Genomic DNA, 14218 nt, shown 5'->3' with positions numbered 1-14218 from the left:
CCGAAAGTAGTCCGCTTTTTTGAAGCGGTTAATTCCCTTTAAATGTACACTAACGCTGAAAAAATCAGGGGAGATCACTGCGTAAAGATGGTCAAATGACAGGCGCATTAATTTTCAAGCAAAATAGTTCCCGAATGATCGAAGATTTATAATATTGTTTTATTCTTTATAGATATACATGCTTTTATTACATGCTTTTCGGTGGTTTATAGAAATATATCAGTGATATAAAACTGGTAATTTCACTGTTTGAAACAGTGAAATTACCACTTTGATAATTTCACTGTTTTGAATTTAAGCCCCTTACGTTGTTTCAGGGAAATATCAGCGTGCACAGTACTGGGTACCAACTTGATGACGTGACGTCGTAAATGACGTCACGTTGTATTATAATTTGGCGCGCTTTTCATTCAGTATTAGATTTAATGTCTTTTTAAAACGTTTATTTGCATATAATAAAAAGAAAATTTGTTTAGTTTAGTGTAAGATCGAAATATATTTCACCTTGTGAACACCAAAAGTTCATATTTCACTCGTGGCTGCGCCACTCGTGAAATATACCTTTTGGTGCTCACTCGGTGAAATATATTCCGATCTTACACTGAACTAAAAAATATCCTCTATATAGTAAGCTCCATGATTATTTACATCTGTGTTTAACAACAGTTAGCGTCGAAATAATAAGGGTTACAAACCTTAATTTAGAAAAAATATGGTTTTTCTTCAGGCCATAAACATATAACTTCACCGTGGCCGAGGTGATTGTGCGCCCGCTTAGGAAGCGAGAGGTCTAGAGTTCAAATCCCAGATAACGCAACTCACTTTTTAGCTCGACTATTCGATAAGAATAAGTAGAGCTATTGCAGTCACCCGAGCGTCGGCGTCGGCGTCGGCGTAACCACTTATGTTAAAGTTTTTGTAATAGTTCAAATATTTTCAAAGTCCATTGACATATGGCTTTGAAACTTAGCACACTTGTTCACCATCGTGACCCCAACCTGTAGACAGGAGAAGGTAACTCTATCAAGCATTTTGAGAGAATTATGCCCCTTTTTCGACTTAGAATTTATGTTAAAGTTTTTGTAATAGTTCAAATATTTTCAAAGTCCATTGACATATGGCTTTGAAACTTTGCACACTTGTTCACCATCATGACCCCAACCTGTAGACAGGAGGCGGTAACTCTATCAAGCATTTTGACAGAATTATGCCCCTTTTTCGACTTAGAATTTACGTTAAAGTTTTTGTAATAGTTCAAATATTTTCAAAGTCCATTGACATATAGCTTTGAAACTTTGCACACTTGTTCAACATCATGACCCCAACCTGTAAACAGGAGGCGGTAACTCTATCAAGCATTTTGACAGAATTATGCCCCTTTTTCGACTTAGAATTTATGTTAAAGGTTTTGTAATAGTTCAAATATTTTCAAAGTCCATTGACATATGGCTTTGAAACTTTGCACACTTGTTCAACATCATGACCCCAACCTGTAAACAGGAGGAGGTAACTCTATCAAGCATTTTGACAGAATTATGCCCCTTTTTCGACTTAGAATTTATGTTAAAGTTTTTGTAATAGTTCAAATATTTTCAAAGTCCATTGACATATGGCTTTGAAACTTTGCACACTTGTTCACCATCATGACCCCAACCTGTAAACAGGAGGAGGTAACTGTATCAAGCATTTTTTTTACTATCAAGCACTAAGAATAGTCGAACGTTGCTGTCCTACTGACAGCTCTTGTTCCCCAAATTGTTTTAGTCAAATAAACATTGAATTGAACATCAGTGTTGCAATTTTAGTCTTATGGCAAATTTACTACAATTAAAACGCTGGAAAGCATTGGTGGCACTATACAAAAACAAATTGGTTTATAATCTCACAACCTTCACCTTTCTGACATTCTGAGACCCAAACAAATTTAGCGCTTTCTGTGCTTTGATTAAACTGTTTTAGCTGCACTGGTGTTCCCTTCACTAATGTAAATAGTCCCAGTTGTGCGACGATGCTCCCGAGGGGCACTTAATCTGGAGGAAGAAGATTTCTGATAATGTGAAAGACTGTGTGTGAAAAAGGCATATAATAATAATAATAATAATAATAATAATAATAATAATAATAATAATAATAATAAAATAATAATAATAATAATAATAATAATAATAATTATAATAATAATAATAATAAATAATAAATAATAATAAATAATAATAATAATAATAATAATAATTATAATAATAATAAACACTTTATTTAACGAAGAGCTTTTATAAAGTTAAGACTACGTACAGTACACATCAAAGTATCAAAGATAACACACATAATCTTATTTTCACCAAAACATAAAAATAGACATATTACAAGCAATTATTAAGATTATTACATTCAGTACATTTTATCCAAAAAAAAAAGACAGATATGTTATATCAATACCACCACTTCATCAAAACTACATTGTCTGGGCGAAAGTAAATGGGTGCCAAATATTTGAGTACGAATCGAATTTTCGTTAAATCCTGCCTCGTTTTCGCTAACAGTGTTGAACGAAACGAAAACGTAGGTTTGGTTAAAAAACAATGGTAAAAGAACGTTACAGGAAATATTCTTCAAGTGATAATGACATTGACGAAAGAAAGAAACACCATGGAAGGCATCGTTCGCGAAGTCCGGAGGTTTGTTTACGTTGTTTAATAATTTGGTTAAATTATCAGATTATCTTCCGTCCCGAGCATAGGTAATCGGCGCGTTGATTGGTCACTACCCGCGCACCCCCTCACCCCCACACCCACTCTACAGCCCTTCTACCTCTCAAAACCATGTAAAATACAGTATTTTTCATTTGAAACATGTTTTAATATTTGGTTTATGCTTTTAATTCAATAACCTTCATTTCCTACAAAAAATAAAAAATTGATACATATATATTTAGTAAAGGTATGCAACTCGCCGCTCAATTTTCAGCACTCATCTTAATATGAACTCCATAACTTCAACATTTTTTCACCAATTTTCAATATTTTGGTACCAAATGGTAGGGAATTGATTACTCTTAAAGGAATTAAAGTTGTCATTACAATCATTTCAAGTTATAAGAAGATATGTAATCTCGAAGTCACCGCAAGTGTAACTCGACAGTGATCTGACCGCTGGGTTTTCTTCAAAATTACCCGACTAAACGGCAGTTTATTCAAAATGAATGCATATTTCATTGTATTGCGCATATAAATATGATCAAATTATATTAGAGGGGGGTGCGGGGGTAGTGACCAATCAACGCGCCGATTACCTATGGTCCCGAGACAAAAGTTATTTTCAATTTCATAACATAAGATTGATTTACGTCCACAAATAAACATATTTGATGTTAAATTACTGTCATTAAACTACATATGTCAGTTTTTTATGATATTTTATGTATTGTTAAATAAATATGTGTGAAGCATAGCGATTCGCCCCACTGACGTTTCGCCCCAATTTAATGTATACTGGTTTGGGAGATAAACTCGGCCGAAAATCGGTGTTTTAGGGCATATTTCATTTATTTGTTTACGTATTCTGATGAATCTTGCACCATAATAAACATTAGCTCTTCGATTTTTCCGGTATCACCATAAAAGTTATATTTAGAAACATAACGGGTAATTCTGGAATGACAGACTATTCTCTCCCTTACAAGTTCCTCTCCCTGACGGTTCTCTCCCAAACCGTTTCCTCCCCTGACGGTTCTCTCCCAAATTTGAAATATTTGTTAATCATCACCTTTTCACAGTTATTTTATGTTAGATTACACCTTGATTCTTGAATAATAAAATAATAAACACCTTAATTATCTCTGACAGCAAACTTTACGCACATGTGTATTGAACTCCTTTCTTCATAACACAAAAGTATGAAATTTAGCAATTAAAATTTATAAATCATTTTTTTCTTATATTTTTTTTCTATTTATTAAAAAAAACAAACAACAAAATAACCTCACCTAATAATAAATATCAAATGATTATCCTAATCAAGTAAATTAAACACATTAAAAAGTATACGTTAGATCTAATGAAAAAATCAAGAATAATAAACAAATATGCTAAAAAAAAAATTTTTTTATCTAGATCTAATCTATATTAATTAATCATAAACATGCCCATGTATTAAACATCTAAATACTCCAATAGAATTTTTTTTCCTCTAATTTATATCAATTAATATTATAATTTAATAATAAACTTATCCATTTATTAAACATCTAAATACTTCAATAATAATGTATTAATAAAAATAAAGAATGGGAGGAACTGTCTGCTTATTTGAAAATATGCAGACGGTTCTCCCCCAAAATAGGGAGAGAACCGCCAGGGAGGAAACGTCAGGGGAGGAACTGGTAAGGGAGAGAATAGTCTGACTACCGTAATTCTGAGAGGCCCTGGGAGTGGTACATAAAAAGGATATTTTTAACGCGCACAAGTAGATAATTCTGGCTCTTTGTTTTTCTTCTTAAATGAGTAAGTTAAAACGTAAAATAACATGTTTAGACATTTTATTTTTTCTTTGCTGTTCATTCATTTATGTCAAATAAAAAATATTTTGTTACCAAAATTGTTGAGCATTACGTTAGTATAATGAATATCTATGATAACACGATATTAATATGCAACATACTATGTAACATATAAATCATTTTAATGTAAATATTTTTTTTTTTGAGTTAGCAAGACAAAAGTGATTCTGAATTTCATCTACAAAATGTATCCGTAAACGTCATGTGCTTTACCGGTAGTCGGTCAATATATAAAAGTAACCCTGCGCGGGCCTCAAAATGAGCATCTATTGCGCATGCGCACAACAATGAGGATCTCGTCCTTTTTATAGGCATGTTTTGTAAACAAACAGGTAAAGGTCTGTGTTATTCTTTAAATATCTTACCAAACTTGACAAAATTTCCAGATATTGTTGAATTCCAGCGATAGTATGAGATGGTGAGCTTGATTAGATTAGAAAATCTGATAATTTGATTAAATTATAAAAAGCCGAGTTTATCAACCAGCTGAAGTTATCTCCCCAACCAGTACAGTAAACTAGTAATAATAATAAAATTTACCTTTTTCTTAATTATATAATTTAATGATTTAAAAAATTATATTAATCAATCAGTATTAACCTATTGAAAAAAAATGGAGAGGAATAGTCTGCCATTTTAACACTCTAGTTTATTCCACTACCATGGATCTAAATCTTTGCATAATGCCCCAGTCACATACGTTTGTATTCACGGATAATGCCACGGAAGAGCTTCGGTCTTATCGTTCACAGATTACTACGGAAATGTGAAATTCCGTAGTCCGCTACAGTTCCAGTACGAACACACAACGGTATGAGTACGGAGTTCAACGGATTTACCACCAAAAGACACAGATTGTTACTGACCGTCACTGACGGATACACTATGGTCTGCTACGGCATAAGCATGGGTTAGTACGAATAAATACGATCTGATACGGAGAAGAACGAATTCATACGGAGAAGAACGAATTGCCACTGATCTATACAGACCTATTTTAGTATTTAGCTCCGTCCACAACCTCTTGCTTGCTCATTTTCAAAATGCCTCACAAGAAAAGAACATCTAGAAAACGAATTGCAGAGTTCAATGATTTTGGCGGAGAGGATTCGGCCTATGGCGTCCGACCCCTGAGACATATCGGGTCCGATTAAAATGAATTTCATGGCTTGACATGAAGGGGTCTTCGTAAAAGCCCATCTCTAGTCCACCATCTCCTCTGTCTTCTATTACCTGATTAGATATGGACTATTAGTCATTAATGAAAAATGTTGATCAATACTGCTTCTCTTTTGATTTTAAAACTTGCTGTTCCTTTTACAATTACATTAATTATCGTGAATGTTTAAAAAGCTTGTTAATTAATCTTATTATCACACAAGGGCCAGTGCCTGAGGCTTATGAGACACTTCGTTTTATGTACATATTTACTCCAATTTCACGATCCAATGTTTGTAAAATATGTAGCATTAAATGTTATTCTATTACTTATGAATTGTAACTAGTACGATATTATTATACATGTGTATTTTTGTGTCGCCTTGAAAAGGTGACATATAGGGGATACTTTTCGGCGGCGTCTGTGTCGGCGGCGTCGTTGTCGGTACTAATCTGATAATAACAGATAGGTAAGTGACCTATGCATTATGGCAATCTGTATAGAAATAAAAAAAAATGTGTTCTTACATTAATTACTATTTAGTGTTGTATTTATGCGGTGGCATGGCATTTTTTACAAATGCAATCTTGTTTGAGTTATTGCCCTTTGTTGATTTTCTTACTTTATTTTTGTCCTGGTCATTTCTCCTCAAGTATGAAAGCTATTATGTGTCGCCTTGAAAAGGTGACATAAAGGGGTTACTTTTCGGCGGCGTCTGTGTCAACGGCGGCGTCGTTGTCGGCGTCCCCTAAAGCTTGTCCGGAGCATAACTCAGTCACTATAAGTCTGATTGACTTCAAACTTGGTATGCATGCTTCTTTCAATAACCCTGAGTGCAGTGCACAAGGACCGGTACTCTGCAGTTCTTATTTTTTGAGTTATTGCCCTTTGTTAATTTTCATACTTTAATTTTGTCCGGGCCATTTCTCTTCAACTAAAAAAGCTATGGACTTGAAACTTCATAGGATGATAGATCTCATTAAGAAGAAGTGCAGTGCACAAGAACCGGTACTCTGCACTTCCTAATTTTTGAGTTATTGCCTTTTGTTAATTTTCATACTTTATTATACCCCCACCACAAAATGTGGGGGGGCCATAATGGATTCGCTTTGTCGCGTCGGTCGGTCGGTCCGTCCGTCGGTCGGTCCGTCCGTCCGTCCGTCTCCACTTTCGTGTCCGCTCTATAACTCCTATACCAATTGAAGGATTTTCTTCAAACTTGGCTCAAATGTTCACCTCAACAAGGGGATGTGCAGAACCCATATTGCCCATGTGTCATTTCAAGGTCAAGGTCACAATTGAAGGTCAAATATCAAACACTATCAAATATTACACAGTATGTCGTGTCCGCTCTGTAAGTCCTACACTACTTGAAAGATTTTCTTCAAACTTGGCTTAAATGTTCACCTCAACCAGGGGATTTGCAGAACCCATGTCACCCATGTGTCAGCTCAAGGTCAAGGTCACAATTGAAGGTCAAATATCAAACAATTAAATATTACACAGTATGTTGTGTCCGCTCTGTAAAGTCCTACACTACTTGAAAGATTTTCTTCCTAAACTTGGCTCAAATGTTTAACCTCAACAAGGGGATGTGCAGAACCCATGTTGCCCATGTGCCAGCTCAAGGTTCAAGGTCACAAGGTCAAATATCAAACACTATCAAATATTACACAGTATGTTGTGTCCGCTCCTGTAAGTCTACACTACTTGAAAGATTTTCTTCAAACTTGGCTCAAATGTTCACCTCAACAAGGGGATGTGCAGAACCCATGTCGCCCATGTGTCAGCTCAAGGTCAAGGTCACAATTGAAGGTCAAATATCAAACAATTAAATATTACACAGTATGTCGTGTCCGCTCTGTAAGTCCTACACTTCTTGAAAGATTTTCTTCAAACTTGGCTCAAATGTTGACCTCAACAAGGGGATGTGCAGAACCCATGTTGCCTATGTGCCAGCTCAAGTCAAGGTCACAATTGAAGGTCAAATATCAAACAATCAAATATTACACAGTATGTTGTGTCCGCTCTGTAAGACCTACACTAATTGAAAGATTTTCTTCCAACTTGGCTCAAATATTCACCTCAACAAGGGATGTGCAGAATCCATGTTGCCCATGTGTCAGCTCATGGTCAAGGTCACAATTGAAGGTCAAATATCAAACAATCTAATATTACACAGTATGTCATGTCCGCTCTGTAAGTCCTACATTAATTGAAAGATTTTCTTCAATCTTGGCTCAAATGTTCATCTCAACCAAGGGATGTGCAGAACTTATGTCACTCTTTTGCTGGCTTAAGGTCAAGGTCACACTTTAAGGTTTAAAAATTGACTTAGAAAATATTCTTAAATTTTAACATTTATTTGAATATTTCTAAATCTGGAAAAGGTATTTGCTGGAAACTTTAAATATTTTTGAAGGGTCACAATTCCGATATGCTGTTCGTTCAAGTTTCATAACTCTGTATTGCATTTTACCAAAGTTATGCCCCTTTTTAAGTCTTCAAATTTACATACAATCAAATATTAGACAATATGTTGTGTCCGCTCTATAAATCCTATACTAATGGAAGAATTTTCTTCAAACTTTACTCAAATTTTCACCTCAACAAGGTTATGTGCAGAATCCATGTCACCTTTGTGCCGGCTAAATATCAAGGTCACACTTGAAAGTCAAAAATTGACTTAGAAAATGTTCTTAAATTTTAACATGTACTTGAATAATTCTGAAACTAGCGCAGGCATTTGCTTGAAACTTAAAAAAGATATATGAGGTGTGGCAAATAAGATATGCAGGTCAAGTTTCATTATTCTGTATTGCATTTTGACAAAGTTATGCCCCTTTTTAAGTCTTCAAATTTACATACAACCAATACTAGACAATATATTGTGTCTACTCTATAAATTCTATACTATTGGAAGGATTTTCTTCAAACTTTGTCTTTACTCAAATGTTCAACCAAACTGGGTGATGTGCAAAACCCATCTTACCCTTGTGCCAGATTAAGGTCAAGGCCACACTTGAAGGTCAAAAATTGACTTATAAATAAAATGTTTAATACATTGGGAAAATGAAAGGTTATTTGTAACTGTTTCGAACATGATTTGATAATATATATTTATACTATTACCTGTACAATTGGTCTTTTTTTCACCAGAGATAATTTCTTTTTATGTATTTGTGCCACATAAGTTATTCCCTTAACCACCTTTCCAAGTGGTCTTCTGTCAAGGACATTGGTGGGGGTATGAATCGCATTCAGCGATAGTTCTAGTTTTTGTCCGGGCTATTTCTCCTAATGTATAAGAGCCATGGACTTGAAACTTCATAGGATGATAGCTCTCATTAAGAAGAAGTGCAGTGCACAAGAACAGTTACTCTGCATTTCTTATTTTTTGAGTTATTGCCCTTTGTTTATTTTCATACTTTAATTTTGTCCTGGCCATTTCTCCTTAAGAATAAAAGCTATGGACTTGAAACTTCATAGGATGATAAATCTCAATTAGAAGAAGTGCAGTGCACAAGAATCGGTACTCTGCATTTCTTAATTTTTGAGTTATGGCCCTTTGTTATTTTTCATACTTAATTTTTGTCCAGGCCATTTCTCCGAAAGTATAAAAGTTATGGACTTGAAACTTCATAGGATGATAGATCTCATGAAGAAAAAGTGCAGTGCATAAGAACTGATACTCTGCATTTCTTATTTTTTGAGTTATTGCCCTTTGTTGATTTTCTTACTTTATTTTTGTCCTGGTCATTTCTCCTCAAGTATGAAAGCTATGGACTTGAAACATCATAGAATGATAGATCTTATTGATAAGAAGTGCAGTGCACAGAAACTGCTGCTCTGCACTTATTATTTTTTTAGTTATTGCTATTTTTCATATTTCATTTTTGTCCTGGCTATTTCTCCTAAACTACATTGTTCACATGGCGACACATCCGACTCGCGGAGTTCTAGTTACTTTTTGCATCTCATCAAGCAGCTCGACCAGTGCCTCCGCATTCTGAGCCATTTCAATATAAAGTTGCAGCCAGTAAATGGCAATTATCATTTATTGAATTTTCACGCAAATATGTCTGTTTTTAACAAGAAGGTAGTATTTATACCCTTGAAAAAGAACATGATACTTAATTTATATCCGTACTAGACAGTGGCGGACAGTACCATTCCATACTGTTTCGTGTTGCAATACAATAAACCGTGCTAATCCCTGCCTCTCTGTAGAACAACATATTACGATTGTTGCTTTCCATGACAATGCCGTATTAATCTGTATTAAGACCATAGCTTATACGTAGGGTAACCGTACAAATACTTAGTTCTCCGCACCAAACCGTGGAAATCCTGGACAAGTTGGAGGCCTACGAATCAGTACGGAGTAGTACGGTTTACGTACGGACTTGTAGTATCAGTACTGTTTAATACAGACTAGTAGGGATATGCTACGTTTGTTTTTTCTGTAGCAAATTTTTGTGCATGTTCAAATATTGTCAAGAATCGCTACGGATATACAAGGACTACTATGATTGATTACAGTTACAATATGGAAAGCCACTGACCAGTACAGGTAGCTACGGACGATGCCGAAATTAATCTTTGGCTCTTCCGTGGGCGTATTCCGTGAATATGTGACCGGGGTGCTACAAATTAAATTGCGATGTAAATGTACCCAAAGACACATGGGGGTCAGGACATGTCCCACAGTGTGACCTGCCACTGGACCTGACACAAGATATTGTCCAGAGCATATCTTCTACACATATGGAGGGATTCTAATGAAACTTCATGCAAATGTTCACCACTATGAGAAGCTGTGTAGTGCACATGAACAAGGTCTCTTGGTCAAAGGTCAAGGTAAAACTTAGAGGTCATAGGAAAACGCTTGTCCGGAGCAAAACTTCTAAGAGGGATTTCAATATAACTTAGCACAAATGTTCACTTTTGTGAGACGTAGTGTTGCAAGGAAAATTTAGGTCCTTGCAGCCAAGTTCAAGGTCACTGATAGGGGTAAAAGTTCAGAGAAAAAAATGAAAATGTGTATTGGGACCATTTAGTCATTAATTGATATTAATTGAGGAAATGAAACATAAATGGTCATTATCATGACTACTGGTGTGAAACATGTAATTTAGGTTAATATACGCGAGGTCATTGTCACTAAAGATGATTATCAAGGTCACTAAAGATGATAGAATATAGAGATTTTGTCCAGAGCATATCTCCTACACTATGGAGGATTCTAATGAAACTTCATACAAATTGTGAGGCAGAGTGTCACATGCAAGATTAAGGTCCCTGTGGTCAAGGTCACACATAGGGGTCAAAGTTCAGATAAAAAAAATCACTAGAGATGATAATATATCCAGATATTTTCCAGATATTGCCCAGAGAATATCTCCTATATGTATATCTATAATGCCCACATCTCTGTCAAAAGCTTCTGTGAAGGTCGTATATTGCGACAATGTTGCCCTTGTTGATTTTAAACAATACATCAACGCAAAGACAAATTGAGATTTTAATCACTTATATTACAAAAAATCAGTAAAAAAGGCGAAATTGTAAGCTTATTAAATTTATGTAGATTGTGAATTTTTGCAGAATTGTGAACCGGTCCGATGGACCCATTCTGAAAATTGTGGAAGACTGTTTGTGATTGTGAATGGGTCCGTTATTCGGTACCACTTATAATTATAAGGAAAAAAATCGCTGTATAATATAATCTCAGTGTGTATTACAATTAGTCTGACTAATTAGCACATGGAAAGCATTGCACAAGCAATGGATTCTTTTTACAAAATACAGATAAGTTCCATAACCAAATGCTGAATTATAGATTTAGAGAAATTAGACATTTACTTTTATGAGAGAATGGAGCGAATGCAACTTTTTTTCATGCAATAACTTCTGCAGAAGCCTGTAGGCTGATTAAATCCCTCGCCTTGGCTGTGGATTTTAAGTGTGTTCTTGTGTTTCTGTGGTGGTTAATGCACAAAAAAATGATGCATTAACCCTCTATTTATCCACACAATTTAGAAAGCTTGTTTGTAAACAATTATTATAAAATATTTATAATTAATATCTTTTAGCAATATTTTGATAGAGGAATTAAGCATTGAAATGCTAATGTATGTTTCCTTTTTCAGGTTTCTTACAAAAGACATCGTAAACATCATAGGCATAGAAGTCGGTCAGAAAGTTTAGAAGAAGTGGAAAGACACCGGGTAAAGGTAAAAGAAGAACCAGTGTCATCAGATTCAGAGTCACATAGACGACACAGGAAACACACAAAGAGGGAAAGGGTGACAGACATAGAGCGTAACCATGGTAGACATCATGGAGAACACCGTGAGCATCGGAATAAACAAGAGGGCATGGTGAGAGTTAAACAGGAGCCAGACAGTGAGGAGGAGATGAGACATCAAAGAGCAGAGAGGAGACATAATGATCAACAAAGACGTAATAATCGGCAAAAAAGAGAACATCTGTCAGAACATCAGAGATACGGCCGTCAAGATCAGAGTGATAACGCAGCTACGAATGAAGCTGCTGAGTCAAAAGACCAACCAAACTTTGAATTATCAGGGAAACTAACAGAAGATACTAACACTTATAAAGGAGTAGTGATTAAATACAATGAGCCACCAGAGGCACGTAAGGCAAAAAAGAGATGGCGGCTGTACCCATTCAAAAATGATGAAGCTTTGAAACCCTTTCACATGCATCGCCAGAGTGCATACCTGTTTGGGAGGGATCGAATAATTGCCGATATTCCAGTAGATCACCCTTCGTGCTCAAAACAACATGCTGTGTATCAATATAGAATGATCCCCTATGAGAAGGAAGATGGCAGGAAAGCACATAAAATATGCCCATACATAATAGACCTGGATTCGGCAAATGGCACTTTTGTAAATAACAAGAAAATTGAACCTAGGCGATATGTTGAATTGATGGAAAAGGATGTGTTAAAATTTGGGTTCAGTTCAAGGGAATATGTTCTGTTACATGATAAATCAAACACAGCAGAAGTAGAGTCTGGTGATTCATCGTGATGTCCAATCATAATATCACATTGACAATAACCTGTATTTTGATTGCATAACATTTAGTGATAAATGTAACAATTAAGGGAAGATTTAATTTTTGAAGAAACTAGTACATACAAACACTTTAATGTTCATTGAGTGTATTGTATTGAATTTTTTTTATGAAAGTTGTTGTCTTTCAACAGTAAGTTTGAGTTTTTATTGCCTAAAGGTATTAAATACAGTGACTGTCAGTACATTTGATATATATTTTCTAAGTTTGCATTGGAATTGTTTAATCATGTAGTGCCCTCTTTTAACTGTTTGTACCAGAACTGACTTTTCAGATTTCATTTTAGTGACCAAAGAGTTCACAACTAGAATTTATCTCCACCAGAGTTCACAAGATTAAAAACAAAAAAATATTCTCTAAAAATTTACTTATTTGTGTATTAGGACATTTTTGCTGTTTTAATTTTGCATTTTTACTGATCAGTAATTGCACAAAATGATGCCCCATTATCACTGTCACTGAAGATAGGTTGAATGTTTAGCATTTACCGGTATATAATAATATAATTGCTATAGCTGAAAATGTACAGCCTTCATGACAGGATCCAAAATTTCTACTACTAAGAAACTAACATTTTACTTCCACTGATAATAAATTTCAGTAAATTGCACAGGATGAGTTGTATTATATATGTGTACAAGTATACTTGTATGATCTAGATGAAAATATGTGATTTAATTTGTATTTGCAAAGGAAATTGTTGTAATATAAATTGATATGAATAATTGAAATGAAGAGTCGGTATATTATATTAATATAATTCTCTTTCCTCAAAAGAATTTGAGTGACTGATTGGGTTTATTTTTATACAATAATGGATTCATTTAACCTTTTACCCCATGAGCATATTGCGAAAAATGGCCATTTTCACTGAAAAGCCTCCTGTAACAAGTTCAAACTGCTATGAAAGTATGAAAAATGCTTCAATACTAATGAAACTTGGCAAAAATGTTGACTACACCATAGCCTCTGTAACAGCATGCTCAATGGTAAGTTTTCTGTTACCATGGCAACGGGGGGACGTCTCAAAATTGCCAAAAATCACTATTTTGCATTGTTTTTTTCCATCAAAACTGAGTTCAAAGTGCTGCAACTTCTCAATGAATTGAGATAGAGTAAAAGGCTTTTCTAAGATCGACCTGAGGCCATTTTTAGCCTGTCACATGTCCAAAATTTTCTTGGAGATGAGGGGGACTCCGCCCCCCTTCAAACCCCCCAAACAGAAGGGGGCACATCCCCCTTCTGGCAACCCCCTGATGTAATAATATTGGATGGGGGACGGCCCCGAAAAAGTTGTCACTTTTTTGAACAGCATTTCTCAAATGAAAAACAGTGTTTGGGGCCTAAATAGGGCATTTTTTCACTGTTTGAGGCCTCAAAAAGGGGGGGGGGCAAAA

The 14218-nt window shown here is 35.2% G+C and overlaps 1 protein-coding gene across 1 annotated transcript; it reads left to right on the top strand.

Annotated features, from left to right (window-relative positions):
- The first annotated feature begins 2509 nt into the window (after positions 1-2509).
- On the top strand, positions 2510-13643 carry LOC132760083 (smad nuclear interacting protein 1-like). Its single transcript, XM_060751975.1, has 2 exons — positions 2510-2675; positions 11867-13643. Exons 1-2 carry the CDS (start codon positions 2580-2582, stop codon positions 12773-12775), a joined length of 1005 nt encoding a protein of 334 aa, XP_060607958.1. The 5' UTR covers positions 2510-2579; the 3' UTR covers positions 12776-13643.
- The last annotated feature ends 575 nt before the right edge of the window (positions 13644-14218 follow it).

This window comes from Ruditapes philippinarum, unplaced genomic scaffold (assembly GCF_026571515.1).
Source record: "Ruditapes philippinarum isolate M1 unplaced genomic scaffold, ASM2657151v2 ctg1277_1_1_1_1, whole genome shotgun sequence".
In the NCBI taxonomy this organism is placed as follows: domain Eukaryota; kingdom Metazoa; phylum Mollusca; class Bivalvia; order Venerida; family Veneridae; genus Ruditapes; species Ruditapes philippinarum.
This window is presented reverse-complemented; position numbering and strand designations above follow the sequence as displayed.

Bases quoted from the DNA above. Each gene is read 5' to 3' on its own strand.
- LOC132760083 (XM_060751975.1), top strand. From the start codon at position 2,580: ATGGTAAAAGAACGTTACAGGAAATATTCTTCAAGTGATAATGACATT. The intron at 2,676-11,866 runs GTTTGTTTACGT...TTCCTTTTTCAG, and splicing joins ATCGTTCGCGAAGTCCGGAG to GTTTCTTACAAAAGACATCG.